Below are 17,960 nucleotides of genomic sequence, written 5' to 3' on the forward strand. Positions count from 1 at the left end.
TATGCGCCGCTCCCCATTCCTCAGGCACTGACTACAGTTGTATAACGATAGTCTGTCCCACCGAAGATGCTGCGCTACATAGATTTGAACATCTTGATCAACTCCACTTTTTTGGCAGATAAATGTCTCAAAAAAGTAGGCGTGGTTTCTCATAGTAGTAACCTATGAGAAACCACGCCCAATTTTACACAATAAGACCACGGGTAAGGTACATAGCATACCTCCTTCATTAGCTCTGTGTTGGCTGAGGTTTTGCTGCTTTGTTCTACTGGCAGTCACGGATAACATTGTTTTTCGGTAGGAAATAACCGGTCATATTCTCATATACCTACCTACATTAAAAATCCTTTTATTGAATTTTATCATCCACAAAGCTATTGGTTGCTACCACAGCTTCAATATACTATTCGCGCTTCCTTGTGATTCTCTTCCTAATATTTAAGTGACCCCTATGAATACAAAATTCCTGTTGTGTTATCATAGGGGTAACTTAAAAATTAGGGATTGATGGTGAAAACGGGCATTAATCTGACAAATCGAAGTTTATAATGTCGTGAAAATAAAACACAGAAAATATTTACATCAATATATTTTATTTTACATAAGTTGTCTTTAAATCAACTCGACTATTCTGAAGTTCCTCAAAATATAAAAAAGACAAAACAAATATAAGACATATGAGATCTTTTACTTACTAATAAGAAAAATTTACGCATCTTTATTAATTATTGTGGAACTAAGCATTTCTTATGATTCATAAAAAAGTTTTTTTATATTTTAAACCTGCGGAGAGGGCTTTACCAGTTATGTGGCGGTGTAAAGTATACAGAAGTAGAAATAAAATTGTTCACACCATTCTTACAACTAACAAGTAAAGGCTGGCCGGTTGCGCCGACACTGACGCTTTGGATTGACCTAATTCAAAATATTTAACACCATAAAACATAGTAGAGGGTAACAGAATTTATATGCAAAGCACAAACATTAAGACCAGCTACAAATACATAGCTACTGAAGTTTTTATCTCGTTTAAACTTTATATGACAGCGCAAATAAACATGTTACCTTCATACTGTGTTTTTTACAGACATAGAAAAGTACAAAAAATTAAATGAACAAGTTAACTGACAATAATATAGTAAACATATTAAGTAACATTCGAAAACTACTGAAGGCCCGAATCCTGAAACGATTCCAGGATCTGCACTTGAGCATAGATTCAGCGCAAATCAAGTCGGTCCCAATTGCAAACATGATAAGGCACAAATTGCTTTGCGTTGAATCTTTGCCAAGTGTCAATAGTTATGGAAATCGTTTCAGAAAACGCTAAGTATGTCATTATAAGATCCAATGTCGGCGCAAGCTGCCAGCCTCCCACCAATAAAGCCCTTTACGCCCTAACTGTATCCAATTGACAGTAGGCTGCACCGAGCCTCGCAACTTCACACCGCACTTGTCAAGTCTTATTATATTACATAATTCATTTGTTATCATTATACAAGGCATATTCACTCGCACGCGCAGCGTCCGCAGCTCATGCGTATTAAAGCGTTTTCTAGAAAATTCGAGATCTTTTTAGTAGATTTTCTTGCGAAACGTAAAAGAAAAGTTAAAGAGTGTAAAGGCCCAAAAGAGTCAAGTATTTTTTATACAACGCAAGCCGCTGCGAGCGCTGCGCTAACACCCGTTATGTATAATCGTCATAAGATCACATTTTTTTATAAGGCAAACAACAATCTTTAAAGCTAAACCTTTGATGAAGAGGGGAGGTCGCGTGACCACCGTAACGAAAACTTCGTGCAAAACAACACATCTAAGACTTGGAATGGGACATTACGCTAACGTGGCTGTAAAGTTTCCATCTTTAAAAATAACGTCGGAGAATAAGTTATGACTTAGTCACTCCATCTGACGGGACGACCGCACTAACAACTCCTAGATTTGTACTTGATGATACGCGCATTGAACACCGGACGCCAAATAGATTGCATTTGCTGCTTATAATTACAATTTGAAATAATAATATCGGTTTGTTGCTGTCTGTGGAACGTGCCTTTTGCTAATGATAAAGTAGATATTACACAATCATGTGAACTACCTCTGTAACTCTTCGATAAGAAGCTCGTTTAAATTGAGTATTTATAAATTTTCAACTTTCGAGATTCGAAAACGACGTTACAGATTAAACATGACTGATCGTCAGTTGTCTATGACAATTTTCCTATTTTGCATCGCAAACGCACTCGCCACAGACAATAACTGCCGAATAACAAATATCAGCGTAACGAAATTAATATGGAATTGAATCGCCTTATTTACAATCGAATGGAAATTTTAACAAAACAGAGTCTCGTGTTAGGAGCTCATAGACATCTGAAGCGACATAAAAAAAATTACAAACTAATTAAAAGACGTTACAAATTCATGACTTAAAAAAACTTTTTCAAACTGGAAGCATGCATGTGACTCGCCTTAGCTCTATTAACAATAAAAAACTAATTTCATAGTCTATACCAACCGAAACTTTAAACGCCTCCGTACATTTTTAAGTTACACGTATATCGAATTCACGTTATGATGATTTCTATGACGTTGTTAGTCTATCTTACATAACTTTCTACCTTATCCTACATTAACCGTTTCTTACGCTAACCTTACCAAGTTTCTCCAAAATGCCAATCATGAATTAAGTATCTGTAGGAACTCTTTGTTCAGAAATTGAAATAGATAAAAGATTTTTTTAATCTAACATCGATTTTCTGTCGAGCTTACATAGAATTCGAATTTTGACTCAAAATATGATATTTAAAAAAAGTTATAGCGAAACTTGTTGGTAACGCTAAATTACTAAGGATCAGTTTCACATGTTCCTGATAGAGTTTAAGATAGCTAGCTATCAGACAACGCTATCTGTCACATAAAGGATACCTGTGAAACCAAGTGTTCTTTATCTGACAGATTAATTGTTAATGAGCAGCTATTAGACTTTATCTGCAATTTGTGAAACAGGTCCGAAAAGTAATAACTAATGCGCGGTGACGTCACAACACCGAGTGAATACGATTGCTTCTCACTGGCGATATCTTGGATTTAATATTGTTTCAGGCCGATCCAAGGATACCCTGTACAGTTTTTAAACAAAGGTTTCAAAGTCGCCAGTGATTCAGCTATTTCACAGACTCTGTCATTGAGTTACTCCAAACAAAACTTAACAAATATCGGCATTTTTGATCAACTGTCCATCTTATTTATTATGATTTTAAGTTGGCCTTCCCGACCCATATCAACCTTAGGGGTTAGGAGTATATTTTACATTGTGCAAGTACTTAAAACAACATTAACTTGGGAGGCATGAGTCGGGACGCCCGTCACCGTATCACATATCCTAAGAGCCCATATCCACCGTGCGTTGCGACGCGGCGACGGTAGGCATGCAAGAAATTTGCAAATCAGCAACGACGCTCTTATCAACAAGGTCTACAGTTTACCTTACCAAAGATATTTTACAATAGCAAACAGCCAATCACAAGCCGATGCCTTTTTGTCTGTATGATAGAAGAGACAGCACTCGCCAATGAGGGTTTTCACGTATGAAAAATCCGCCAGATGGCAATACGTAGACGCGAGGTCCAAATGCTGCATGATTGCTTATTTTTGACATGACATTGACATATATGTCAAAATCCACCAATCACGCAGTCAGACCCCACATCCACGTCCCGCCATCAGCGGATCTTTCATACGCGAAAACCTTCATTAGCAAGTATTTATACTGTGCATGTGTTACGTCGCCGCGCCGCTCAGTAGGTAATGCATGTCCGGGCCCTAACGTCATAGAAACGATCCGGAACCGATTCGCGACTGTCGCTCCATTGCATGGGCCCGCCATTTTTAAACCGCTATTGTCAATATTGTAAAATTTTCAAATGGTCACTCGGTTGTGACGCAACCTACTTATTCTATCAATGAAAAACAGATCTCATTTAACACTAATGCATTATAACAATAATATTTACAATTAGAAAATAAAAAAAAAGTATTATATCCCCGATTTGTAACGGAATAAGTCGGTCTGAGCCGAATCCACACTGTTGCTGGGAACGATTAATACATTTTCAAGTACAAATGAAGTGTATCTTAAGCGTAATTTGTTGCTTACTAATAAATTAGTATACCAAACTAAAGGATACGCTACGTAAATTTTTCAGGGCTGTTCAACAAACACAAATCGACAGCCGGATTCGTTTATCACTTCGACAATTTAGCATTTGTTTTATTTTTTTGTTTATATCCCTGTAACTTAGAGTCACACAAGACAAAACACTGTGTTGCGAGTTCCCAGCACATCTTATTTTAATTTCACATTCCAAACTCAAATACAAAAATCAATATTCCCATTTCTCGCATTTCCAATTGTTTTTATGTAACCCTTTCAACGCTGCTGAATTTCTGGCAAAACAAATTATTATACTGTTTATATGTCTAAAAAGTTAAGTAATTGAGTGTTTCGCATTATATCCTATTTCCTATCTTCGAGATATCTAATTTTGAAGCCCCGCGCAGTATTGAAAGGGTTAAAACCATAATCGCCTTTTCCAAACACAAGCTCAACGAAGACTGTTATATCAAACGGAGCTACTATGAAGCTTTCGCATAATCAGCCACCAAAAATATGATCTTGTTTGAGTTCATTAACAATTGATATTTTGTGCATTTTCTATAAGTAATTTTCAAAATAATTTAACTAAAAAGAAACTTATTGCTAATAAAATTAACTAAATCGAGTGTCTTTTAACACTTCAACGGAAAATGATTTTGCTTTACACGAAATTTCAGTAAAGGTCTATTGTGATTAAATTAAAATTGTGATTAAATTAATCACAAAACGCAAATAAACTAATATGGATCAACAGAAAAGTTCGAGTTGATCAGCCCTGCTTTTTACAGGATTATGTCACGTGCCATACGTCAAAGGTTGTTACGATACGTTTGTGCTATTATACGATTACTATACCGACGACCTTTTTAAACTATACGGGGTAATTTCTAATTCATGAATATAATGCTGCTGCTCAAATAAGTTAATACGTTCTCATATCTAATATTTGAACATGAACTTAAGGCTTTTCTAAAAAAAAAAAATTGGCATTAGAGTGGTATACGAGCCGCCGGCGGCTTCAAAAATTAAACTGTAAAATGATTAAAAATCACCCTGTACAATTCAAAATGGCGTCGATATAAACATGTTTAGCAATTATTTTCTGTGGCAACACTGTCAGGACATAGCTCATCATACGAAAGCTCATAGCCGATCCATAGAAGCCTAAAATTTTTTATCATTACTGACGGCAGTCACTGAGATCTTTTGAACCTATACAAAACAACTGTCCGTCAGGACTTAGTCAATTCTGGTGGGATCGTGTGCCTCGCCGAGCGGCGTGTAATTCTTTACATATTAAAGTAACTATTCAATACGATTTACCTAACAGAATTAGTACAACGTGGTGCCTGCGCCTTGCGCACGCGTCGATTTATTTCATCCTTATTGGGCGATTTATTAAAAAAAAATATTGGCCAAATATTTGATACACTACCCATTAAAGAGAGTGGTAAGAAGTGTTTTATATGAATTAGGCTCGTAATATGAAACATTAGAACTCGAGTCAATCTCAAGTATAGAATCCAGCATGTGATTGGATGAATTACACATGCTAGAATGTCACTTGCGTTTGAATGAAGTTTTAATTTCGTTTCAGAATAACTAACCTAAAAGAATTTGTGATCAATATTCAACATTTAATTTAAATGAAATCGATTGCTACCCAAACGGAATCGATAAATCGAAACGTGTATCAAGCGCATACAAAACCTAAATAATACAAGTCTTGGATTCGTAGGCCAACGGCATCGGATTAATTTCGTATTAAAAATCTAGGTTATTCCTTTAAAAAGTAATAATATGCCGACTTGCAGTGGGGTAGGTAAAGATTAAATTTAGACTTTCGTACCTACTTATAAGGGGTATTATTGTTAAAACCAAAAGCACCACTTCAGAATTGGTTCCCTGTGGTAAGACTTTCTATCAGAATCTTAGACACAGAACTACTACAAAACCTTTTTTTGGTCGAAAGAATACAATTTTTATTATTCTGAAAAAATATTTTTACCTAATTTAGAGACAGTAAGTAGTTGGGAGACCAAACAAAAAGGTTTTGGACCTTACGTGTATTAATGCCATGTTTAAAATAGATTAATAGGTACACTATAAAAATACAATACATCAAATTGATACGAAATTCCAGAAAAAATAAATATCGACTATTACACTCAATAGTTTCATTTCGTTTAAATATTGTAATTATTAAAGTTTTTATTTTGATCGGAAACTACTTATACACTGGCCGGTTTCTAAACGTCTATTCTTTTTCAGTTTTTCTTAATGGCAATCCGCAAAATGGAAGAGGCATTCTGATAACCCTATAAATGCTAACACCAAAGAGCCAGATCCTTCTGCCATTGTAACCGCATCGCTAACATTACAATCGTTGCTACATAATATTCAGTAAAAAAAAATCCGAAAAAGATAACTCAGTGTACTTATCAGTCGGAGAGAATTTAAGAACATACCTTGTGACTTTAAACGAACAAAGCATCAAGGGGAATATTTTACATCGAGGTAGCGATGCCTAGTACCAAGATAATTTATCGTCCTTATGTCCTTCAGCACTCGTATTATCACATTTGAGTCGACGGCGTCGTTCGTGGCAATGGCACAGCCCGCTTAAACTACAGTACACGTACACACATACAACACTGTAAGTTAGACACTAAGTAAAGGCAGTGGGGCCTTTACGGCACCGTGTTAGGGTCTCTTGATGAGCGAAAGCAGGGTTTATGTATGGAGTGGAGCCAGTCGCCATCACAAGTACGTGGATTCACCTGAAAAACGGAAGAAACCCATGTAAGCTTCGGACCGTGACCGGCCACACACAGAACGATAGAGCTAGCCTGTTTGTGTACTAATTTTTTTTTTTACTTCGGGTATTATGGTACCCCGCAGACTTTTGAGGGGTTAACTTTATGTTGAGAAAATATCTCGAGATTGGACTCAAACAAGCTAGCAATGTATCACAGTTAATATTCTAAACGCCTTCAAATATTTATTTTAATAACTAACTACCAATCAATTAATAACATTAAGGTGCTTTCAAAAGCCAAATTAGAAAATGTGGTACATACTATTTTAACAAAAATAAAAATAACATAAAAGGCGTTTAAAACTCTGTATGTGGCATGTGTAATGCGTTTTTATTGTGCAAAGCGAGCGAGGTGGCATGAGATGTTAGACAAAGTATACTTCGATTTAATTTTCCAAAAATAAAGCAAAGAAATCAAAAGCTTTTTATTTACTTTTATAGTAAGAGAATATTTAACTATAATCTCTATATTTAATGCATATTTAGACAAGCTAAAGTAATACATATTTGGAAAATTAAATCAATTCAGACTGTACATGGAATATTGGAATGGGTGACAGAGTTGTATGTTACCAATATTTACACAAAACACACTCCACATTGAAAACGTGGCATCAATTATTATGTTTAGTGAGAAAATAAACTATTATACACACGTTATCGTTTACTATCTCACTATTTTAGTATGTAAAACAGTAAACAATGCTGTAAAAGCAGTTATTGAAGGCTAAGGTTTCCAGCCAGTTATTATTTTTTAAATTAAATTAGTAGCAAGTTTAATGACAAAAAATATACATTCTGTGACCCCACTCTCTAATTCATACTGGTTATTTTGTTTGTTAAAAAAAATAGGCTTTTAAAAATGTAGCATGAACAATAGAGTGGCATCACAGATGAAACAGCAATGTATTGATAGAAATGCATGATACAGCATTATTTAAAAATGGAATCAAGGTTATTTCAAGGGCCTGCCCTATCTTTAAATCCATTCAATCGTCACTAATTTCTATGACATCTTGACAGTGTTTCTATACAAAAGCTGTCAAAATGTCAAGATAAAAGTTAATAGGCGACTGAAAAATGGCTTTATACAAAGATTAGACAAGCTCTTTAAAATTAAAAGTATATACACAAAGCATGCACATGAAATAAGCTAAAGACACAGACGAACACGGAACACGTGAGGAAGTGAGACGAACACAGTGGTGCGCATACGACGAAGCGAGACAAAAATCCTAGTGACGACGACAAGTGACAGTGGGCCGCAGGTGTTTTAATATTTTAAATTTACATCTATACTAACCACCAGATCAACTGGTATAATTTTGACAGCATTTTTTTACACAAACTTGATGCAAATGAGGGTTTTCGCGAATGAAAGATCCGCTAGATAGCGGGACGTGGATGTGGGGTCTGACTGCTGCGTGATTGGTGGATATTGACATATCTGTCAATGTCATGTCAAAAATAACCAATCATGCAGCATTTGGACCTCGCGTCTACGTATTGCCATCTGGCGGATTTTTCATTCGCGAAGACCCTCATTGTTAAACAATGTTTTCGTGAGGTCTTTGGCCAGGATATTCAACGATATTCGAACAAAACGGTATTTGATATTTTTAGTCACAAATCCTGCGGCCTACTATACCAAGCGTGGGCTAAGCAGTGGGCAAACATCGATCATTCGTGGTCCGACTGATTACTGGGGTTGAAGCCGAGCTGACTTTGTGTGCTTCGAATGGCGACTATATCACGATGCTTTCTATGGTGGATCAACTAATTTTCAATGTATTATTAAATTGTTACGGTGCTAGTTAAAAAGGCTCAATTGAAATCACACGAGAAGTTTACGAATTATACTAAAAATGTGATGCTAAAAATATAAACTACCAAAATGTGGAAAAAAACATAGTGACTTCTTGAACTGAGCCGCTCTCTTCTTTTTAACTTCAAAAGAAAATTGCATAATAAATACCCATAGAAAGCATCGTATTCGCGAACCGTTGGTGTTAGATAAGGGTTGACAACTTCTGGTGACGAAATTACCATAGCATCCAATTTGCCTATCTAAAAATAATTTGATAGGGTTGTATTATTTAATACTTTGCGATGCCATGTTCTTAATATATTGAGTAAAACTACGCATTACTGTGCAACAAGTATATGACAAAAGTCGTCAACCCTTGTCACTCTAGTGTAGCGAGGTGTGGCCAGTGGTCAAAGACTTCTACATACCACTAGACAAGTTATGAACTGAAATATTGCTCACTTAGTTTGTGACACTTATCAACAACTAATTTAGACAAGTAAGGGATGAGCAGATGTGCCGTGAGAACCACGGAGGTTGTAGTAAACAAACTAACATTTATTGAGAGACCAGTAAAACATAATTATTTACGTGCGCATTTGTAATTATTTATGTGCGCATTTGTAATCATTTACTTGCGCATCTGTAATTATTTACGTGCGCATTTGTAATCATTTACGTGCGCACTAGTAGCTATTTACGTGCGCATTTGTAACTATTTACGTGCGCATTTGTAATCATTTACGAGCACATTTATAATTATTTACGTGCGCATTTGTAACTATTTACGTGCGCATTTGTAATTATTTACGTGCACATTTGTAATAAAATACGTGCGCATTTGTAATTACTGACGGGCACATATGTATGTAATTATTTACGTGCGCATTTGTAATAATTTACGGGCACATTTGTAATTATTTACGTGCTCATTTGTAATCATTTACGGGCACATTTGTAATTATTTAAGTGCGCATCTATACTATAATATTATAAAGCTGAAGAGTTTGTTTGTTTGTTTACTTGAACGCGCTAATCTCAGGAACTACCGGTCCGATTTGAAAAATTCTTTCAGTGTTAGACAGCCCATTTATTGAGGAAGGTTTATAGGCTATATACCATCACGCTACGAGTAAAAGGTGCAGAGCAAAAATGAAAAATGTTGCGAAAACGGGTTTTCACGCGTACGAAGTCGCGGGCACAGCTAGTTTGTAATAATTTCTTAAAGTTGTTTTTTGTCACAATTGTATCCATAAAAGCTTGTCTAGCAGTAAGTATACAACAGTCTTTGTCTATACGTAGTACGTGGTGAGTGGTGGGTAGGGCTAGGGCGGATATAGTTACGTGGCGGCGGCGGGCGGCGTCAGCGGTCGGTAGCGGCCCACACACGAGCGCTCCGCGCCTGCGCGTCAGGTGGCGTTAGTATCGCACTACGGTAGCCCGCCTTACTCTAGATACGTCCAAAATTTGCGTCAGGACTTGCGTACGGTAAAACACAGGCAGTAGGGTAGTTGACAATATTTAATTAAATAATAATAAATATCCTTGGACATTTAACACTGCGCCGCTAGCCCCAAACTAAGCAAAGCTTGTACTATGGGTACTAGACAACGGATATAAACATACTTAAATACTTTTTTTTTTGTAAATACATACTTAATATACATAGAAAACACCCAGACCCGTCACAGAAATCAAAATTCATCATTTCAATTTCTGCCCGGCCGGGAATCGAACCCGGGACCTCTCGGCATAGTAGTCCGTTCTGAACCACTACACCAAACGGCCGACTAATTGTTACAAAAAAGTTACTAATTATTTTGCTTCTCGCTATTTTCGTTAATGACTTACGCCCGTATTCACAAACATTTCAGAAACAAACAAATCAGTGTTATTACGACTATCATTGGGTTTGGTTTCGTACACTAACTATCCCATACACATCGTCGGCACTCATCCTGTAACTGTAAGACGCTACAAGATCTGACAGTGCGCGTGGACGCACAGGGTGACACACGAACCAATCGCATAGCTCTATTCAACGCTTTGCCTTCGATTTTCTGCTTCACCTAAGTAAGCATCGTTTGTGAATACGGGCGTTAATCCAGCTTAGCATAAAGCCAAGCAATTTCCATACGAAAAGACTAGAGTTGAGTTGAAAATCTATAAAAATATTGAAAAGTAGGCACATGTGTTAAATTAATTTAAATAATCGATGTCTTTAGTCAAACAGTAGGTAAAAATGTCAACTACCCTATGCGTACAAGAACGTAAAGTGCCAACGGAACTGTTTTTCCACTGTGAACTAAAATTAGATTGTATCTTGGACGAACAAACTTTCAGTTATTAAAATTATATGATAACGTTCTAAGACAAAACCTAACTTAGTTCGCAGAAGACGTCAGAACCTAAAACCATGTAAAAAATATATGAGACTGTTCCGGTCGGTCCTACAAAATCCAAAACTAAGTTCCCTAATAAATTGAACCATCGTGTAAGATTGCTTAAAATAAGAACGCACCAGTCAACAAAATACACGAACATACACGCGACCTTGTATTGTATTTGACTCGAATTTTTTTTTCGAAAACGCCCATATTTTTCACTGAAAACCGTTGATCTTATGATTATACAAATAAAGATACGTGTTCCTAATATTTCAAGGGTATGTTAAGGCCCCTATTTCGGCCTCTTATGCCGTTTTTCACCATCAATCCCTATTTTTTAAGTGACCCCTATGAAAACAAAATTCCTGTTGTGTTACCATAGGGGTCGCTTAAAATTAGGGATTGATGGTGAAAACGGGAATTAGTGTTCCATAGATAAAAGACACCTATGGCGACTTATAAAGCTCCTAACAGGGTCATTAGAGCCTGTACACATAGTACTTTTATACTCGTTTTCACCATCAATCCCAAATTTTGAAATGACTCATATGGTACACATAACAGGAATGTTTTCATAGGGGTCACTTAAAAATTTGTGATTGATGGTGAAAACATAAAGGCGGATTTGCACGTATTAAGTAGTTAAGTATTTAACTAAATTATAACTTATTTTTTCGGATAAGTTAATGGGCGGGGCTTGTCACTTGACACGTCTTGACAAGCAGTTTCATAGTAAACAAGAGCTTGACAACTTAAATACGTTTTGACATAGACTTAAAGTTAAAATTTAGTTACCTACTTAAATACGTAAATGTGTAAATCAGCCTTCAGATTCACATAACTGAGTGCCCCGTATAACATATCCTATAGTATATTATTCTGTTCCATACAACTAACGCTATCATTACCGATGCAGAGATCAACGAACCAACACGCCTCCCCACTATTTATATGACTGTGCCTACAACTAAACTATACATAAATTAATAACAACTGTAACTCAAACTAACTAGAAGATATGCAATCGCTTGCTTAAAAGAATTGTAAGTTACTTATAACGCTCGAATATGTCTATAGTAAGCCCGACAGCAATTAAATGAACTTTTAGGACTTGTATGGAAAATCATACGCGTCGGCTAGGTAATAATTATTGTAACAAAATAAATTACTCGATTATTTACAACAAGGCAAGGGTAATTGCACTGTATAATATGATAAAAACAAACAAAAAACATATCAAATAGAATTGTAACTATCTGATGTCAAAAATTCATAGAAAGCCTTTTTTCGCAAGGTTACGTATTGACCCAGCTATGTTTTGTTAGACAATCTGTATTTGCTGTCGAGATATTTATGTGTAAAACATAAATCATTCCTTATTATCCCTTTTTTTCCTAGTATCCGAGAACATTCCGCTAAATTCTTTCCACGAAGCCCTAACGTCAGTTAAAGATAACCGGGGTTTACTTAACGTGCGGTTTTCGGCCTGGTCTGGAGGAACGAGACTGTAGTTAGGCTTAATTGTAGCCTTATCAGCTTTGCAACAAGGCTCAATTAATGCTCTGTTCTGTTCGCTGAACTCTTGCTTAAAATCCTCGCTATCCGGACTAGGCTGATCTTTATTCTCATCGGGTAGAAGACTGTACGGTTCCCCCGCCTTAAAATTACATTCACCTAACGCCCTATTCGGCGGCATACAAGTGAATTTAATATAGTTTTTACTATCCGTTTTGAAGTTAGGACTAAACGTTTTGTCGGCTTTCAAGAACATATCAGATGGACAGCTCATTTGGAGCTTACCATCGAATTTGTCGTGCATCATCGACGACTGGCTGTCGGGCTCCGGGTACGTTTGATACGACTTATACATATTTTTAGGCGACTTACTCTTTTTAAAACTAGGGTCTGTGATATACGACTTATTTTTCTTGTCCGGGCTCTGCTTAGAATCTTTTTTAGAGCTACGGTTGCCCGAGAAATCGAAAAACATGTGATCCTCGCTGCATTTCTCGTGGTCATCCTTGAAGTTCGGATCCCAGGGGTGCTTAGTCGCCGGGTTGTTTAGTCTAATATAATTCTGATCTAACGCGAGGTCGGTTTGAAACACGGTTCGCCTAAAGGACTCGTCTTCCGTGAAAACATCGCCCTGGAAGAATTCAGGGTGTTTGTCTATATCGATCTTATAGCTAGGTTCCGTGAGCATTTCGATCGGCTCTTTCGTGGGCGAATTCGGCCGGTCGCTGTCCATGGCTTCAGTAGGGGATTGTGTTCGGCTGTTATGCGCCAATTCCCCGAAATCCACACACGGCCCTATATTACAGTTCTGCTTATGGCCGCAGAGCGCGGCGGGGTCGCTTTTGCTACACACGGGGTTGCCGACCGGGTCGTTTATCTGATAGACTAGTTCCTTCAACCGGTCGTCGACGAGTCGCATCCTACAGTCCCGTTTGTAGCTACACTGCTCGTCGCGGGTCGCGAGCTTGGGTTTGGTCCTGTGGTCTAAGTTTAGAGCGTCGTGGGCGGGGCCAGCTTGTGGGCGGGGCCTCGTGGGCGGGGCTTGGTGCTCACCGGAGTCCCACTGTTGATCGAGGGTCGCGAGCTTGGTATTTAGCTTGGGTTTGGTCCTGTGGTCTAAGTCTAACGCGTCGTGGGCGGGGCCAGCTTGTGGGCGGGGCTTAGTGGGCGGGGCTTGCTCACCGGAGTCCCAATGCTCGTCGAGAGCTGGTTCAGAGCAGTCGGAGGCCGAGGAGGAGGGCGGCGAGGCGGCTCGCGGCGGGTGTGAGCTGAACGTGGACGAGGAAGGCTGCTTTTGCACTATCAACTCCACCTGCAACGAACATTATCATTATTATCATCATCATTTCAGCCAAATGGCAATGCCAGATTTAGTATGGAAAGTGGCGTCTTTTTTTTTTCGCGCGGCCATCGACCAAACTTTGTTTTTTGATTACAAAATAGTGTAATAAACCAAACTTAATATGGCATGTATACCTCTAAACTCAGTCTGAACTGAGTTACGAGCATTAGAAGTTTGATGATTTTCATACTAGATTTGCTTTTTGTGCGCAAGTTTTGTAAGAAATTGCAACAAAATATTGCGCTATTTTTTTATTGCGCTGATTCTGCTCCATATTGATGTCTGGAGCCTTTAATGGATGGTATTGTTTGTTTACACATACAATCTCACTATTTTGTTGCAATTTCTTACAAAACTTTGCGCGCAAAAAGCAAATCTAGTATGAAAATCATCAAACTTCTAATGCTTGTAACTCAGTTCAGACTGAGTTTAGAGGTATACATGTCATAGTAAGTTTGGTTTATTACACTATTTTGTAATCAAAAAACAAAGTTTGGTCGATGGCCGCGCGAAAAAAAAAAGACGCCAATTTCCGGCATTGTCTTTTGACATAACCCACAGAATCGCTAAAATCAAGTGGCAGTGGGCGGGGCACATAGCTTGAAGAGCTGATGGCTGCTGGGGCAAGAAAGTTCTTGAGTGGCGACCACGAGCCGGAAGACGTAGCGTGGGCAGGCCTCCCACTAGGTGGGCCGACGATCTGGTGAAGGTCGCGGGAGGTGCCTGGATGCGAGCGACGCAGAACCGGTCTTTGTGGAAATCCTTGGGGGAGGCCTTTGTCCAGGCAGTGGACGTCTTTTGGGTGAAACAACAACAACAACGACATTTCAGCCACAGGACGTCCACTGCTGAACATAGGCCTGCCCCAATGATTTCTACAATGGCCGGCTGGTGGCGGCATGCATCCAGCGCCTTCTCGCTACCTTTATGAGAACGAAGACTCTCGAAAACTCGAAGCCACGATAGATAGATAGGTGAAGGGAAGGGGTCGGACTGGTCGACTCGCGATCCGGGGAACGCGGGTCATATTTAGCTTAGTACGAGGCGAGGTGCTAACGGGAGTATTAGTAATTTGTGGAATAACAAATTAATAATAAACATTGAAAAAAATAACAACCGAGTATGACATCAATCAGTCCACTGCGGGACATAAGCCTTCTCCTTTACATCTTCGGCTTGCCGCATCCAGCTCTTGCCGGAAACTTTTTGAAAGACGTCATTCTACCTACTACATTTGTAGAGTTAGGGGAGATCTCCACTCAAGATTATCAACCCCAGCCCCAAAACGGTGACATTACAGAAGGATCAAAATAGTCTTGAACTACCTAAAGAGTAAATTAAACAGTCTATCTTTCTCAACTGATGGAAATTCAAAATACATTATTGCATGTGTTATTTACCTTGAAGTCAGGGCTATAGAGTTTATGCTGCTTGTCTTTGTGCGCGTCGTCCAGCTGCCACTTATTCAGCGTCAGCTTGTACGTCTCCTGGTTCGGACCTGCAACCGCAAGACCACGTGGTGTTTACTCAATATCTTCGCCAAATCATCCACCCGGTCGTTGATTACATAAAGGAGGTCACTACTTCACTTGCCTCTCCTTCACAAATAAGAGTTCTGCAATTAACATTACAATACAATATTATATTGATGCAGGCATTAATACAATTAATTCAAGTCAAGACTCGCAAACGAAGGGTTCCCATACCATCGTATAAGTTTGTCCACCATGTAGGTGTCAATTAAATTACCACTGTAAATAAACCTCCTTGCGAATCATCATCTTGGTCTTTGTATACTGCCCGAGTCCGACAGGCAATTTTATGTGGTATTACAAAGCCGGGTGCAACTAGTATGGGACTATTCCCACCTCTCGTTCCCACTGCTGCAACTCCTGTGTAGCCAGGATCTACAGCTGTGTACTTAGTAACGTGGGAAAATAAATGTGGGAAAGACTCACTGTCCGCGGGCGAAGGCACTTGAGTACCACCTACTCCAGCCGCCAGGAAGAACGTATTGAACCAGAAGTGGAACAGCTTCTCCTTGCACATCATCATCTTTGGCTTGGTATACAGTCATCATCATCATCATTTCAGCCACAGGACGTCCACTGCTAAACATAGGCCTCCCCCAATGCTTTCCATGTTGATCGATTGGTAGCGGCCTGCGTCCAGCGCTTCCCTGCTACCTTTACGATGTCGTCGGTCCACCTTGTAGGTGGACGTCCCACGCTGCGTTTTCCGGTACGCGGCCTCCATTCCAGAACCTTTCTGCCCCATCGGCCGTCAATTCTGCGTACTATGTGCTCTGCCCATTGCCACTTCAGCTTGCTAATACGTCGGGCTATGTCAGCGACTTTGGTTCGTTTACGGATCTCCTCAGTGCAGTCTCTGGTATACAGTGCGACAGGCCATTTATCTGGCATTACAACGCAAGCCAGGTGCAGCTAGTACGGGACTACTCCCACAGCTGCAACTCCCAGGATCTACAGCTGTGCAGCTATTAACAAATAAATAATAAAGCCACTCACTATCCGCGGGCGGAGGCACTTGAGTACCACCTACTCCAGCCGCCAGGAAGAACGTATTGAACCAGAAGTGGAACAGCTTCTCCTTGCGCATCATCATCTTGGGCTTGGTGTAGACGTCGACGCGCACGTCGCCGTGCAGCGGCGTGCAGTGCGTGAGGCACACGCGAACAGCGCGCGCGTGCTTTCGCACCTCGTGGCAGCCGGTCGGCGTCTGGGGAAGCAATGGGATTGTTTTAACGCAGTCGGCATACGGGATTTCAATTGCTTAACCTAAAAATTCAATAGAAGAGTGTACACATTTACAACTTTAAAATTAAAATGGCAGTAACGCTGTATCTATGTTCTGTAAACTACAAATCAATATGAAATATATTAAAGTTTTAACAGCAAAGGTTTTTCTTTTTATAAATAGAAATATCAAAAGAAAAGAACTGTAAATCTCGCCTAAAACCATTGAAACTTACGCGTGGACCTTTGCACACGCATTTTCTATTACAAGCGCGGAGCTAGTACACGCACGAACGATGCCAGGACACGTCTTAACGGACATGATACGCGCGAGCTAGTTAAGCGGCGCACACGCGAAGTTAGGACACGATTTCACGGACCTAGTATAATATCTTCATATTATTTAAAACACACAGAGCTATTAAACGCCGCGAAGCCATTACGCATGGGCGGGCACATCACCAGCTCCCTGATGTACAGTCACGGAATGAAAAGGTTCGTCAGTTTTCAAATTGATTCCTTCAACGAATCGCGAGCACATATTACCTTTTGAAACTATGTTACAGAATAATCTCGAGTTAGAGAAAATAATCTTTAACTGTTCGTCAGTAAAGTTCAAAATTATTCAGATCAAAGTTGTTTGACGATTTATCTTGTCAAGATTATTAGGATTGATAAACTAAAACCTTCTTGTTGGTTCAACCTGCCATTATTATTTCTATTAAATAAAAAAAAACTACATTTTGTTACATTGCATGGGCATGGGATAGAAAATTAAACAAGCAAAACCTTATTAGTTAGCAAACGTCATATTTATTTAAATGTTAGCAGCACTGTTTCTTGCACTGTTATGTTGGCAGGTTTGACTCTTACAGTACCTAGTGCAAGCGAAAACCGACACTAAGGTGACGAACTTTTTCATTCCGCGACTGTACACTCTTGTAGCCGTGTACTGAACCCGAGCACACTAGAGCCGCCCTAGCACTACACTAGAGCCGCCCTAGCACTACACTAGAGCCGCCCTAGCACTACACTAGAGCCGCCCTAGCACTAGACTGGAGCCAGTACGCACCTTGAAGGGCGGCTGCGCCTGCGACACTGTGAGCTCGAGCGTGCACTGGCCGCCGTTCAGCATGGGCGGCGGGCACATCACCAGCTCCCTTATGTAAACCCTTG

The 17,960-nt window shown here is 39.3% G+C and overlaps 1 protein-coding gene across 1 annotated transcript in view; it reads right to left on the reverse strand.

The window, feature by feature from the left end:
- Positions 1-574: 574 nt before the first annotated feature.
- The window catches only part of Pten (phosphatase and tensin-like protein), a 75,853-nt gene continuing 58,467 nt past the window's right edge, over positions 575-17,960 (reverse strand). The window contains exons 6-10 of the mRNA XM_028302924.1: positions 16,557-16,767; positions 15,429-15,526; positions 13,869-13,998; positions 10,129-10,186; positions 575-6,939 (exon numbers count right to left, since the gene is read on the reverse strand). Coding sequence (XP_028158725.1) covers positions 6,936-6,939; positions 10,129-10,186; positions 13,869-13,998; positions 15,429-15,526; positions 16,557-16,767 — 501 coding nt within the window. The 3' untranslated portion in view covers positions 575-6,935. The remainder of the gene's footprint in view (positions 6,940-10,128; positions 10,187-13,868; positions 13,999-15,428; positions 15,527-16,556; positions 16,768-17,960) is intronic.

Source organism: Ostrinia furnacalis, unplaced genomic scaffold (genome assembly GCF_004193835.3).
Source record: "Ostrinia furnacalis isolate ACB-3 unplaced genomic scaffold, ASM419383v2 OfSCF1168, whole genome shotgun sequence".
NCBI classification, from domain to species: domain Eukaryota; kingdom Metazoa; phylum Arthropoda; class Insecta; order Lepidoptera; family Crambidae; genus Ostrinia; species Ostrinia furnacalis.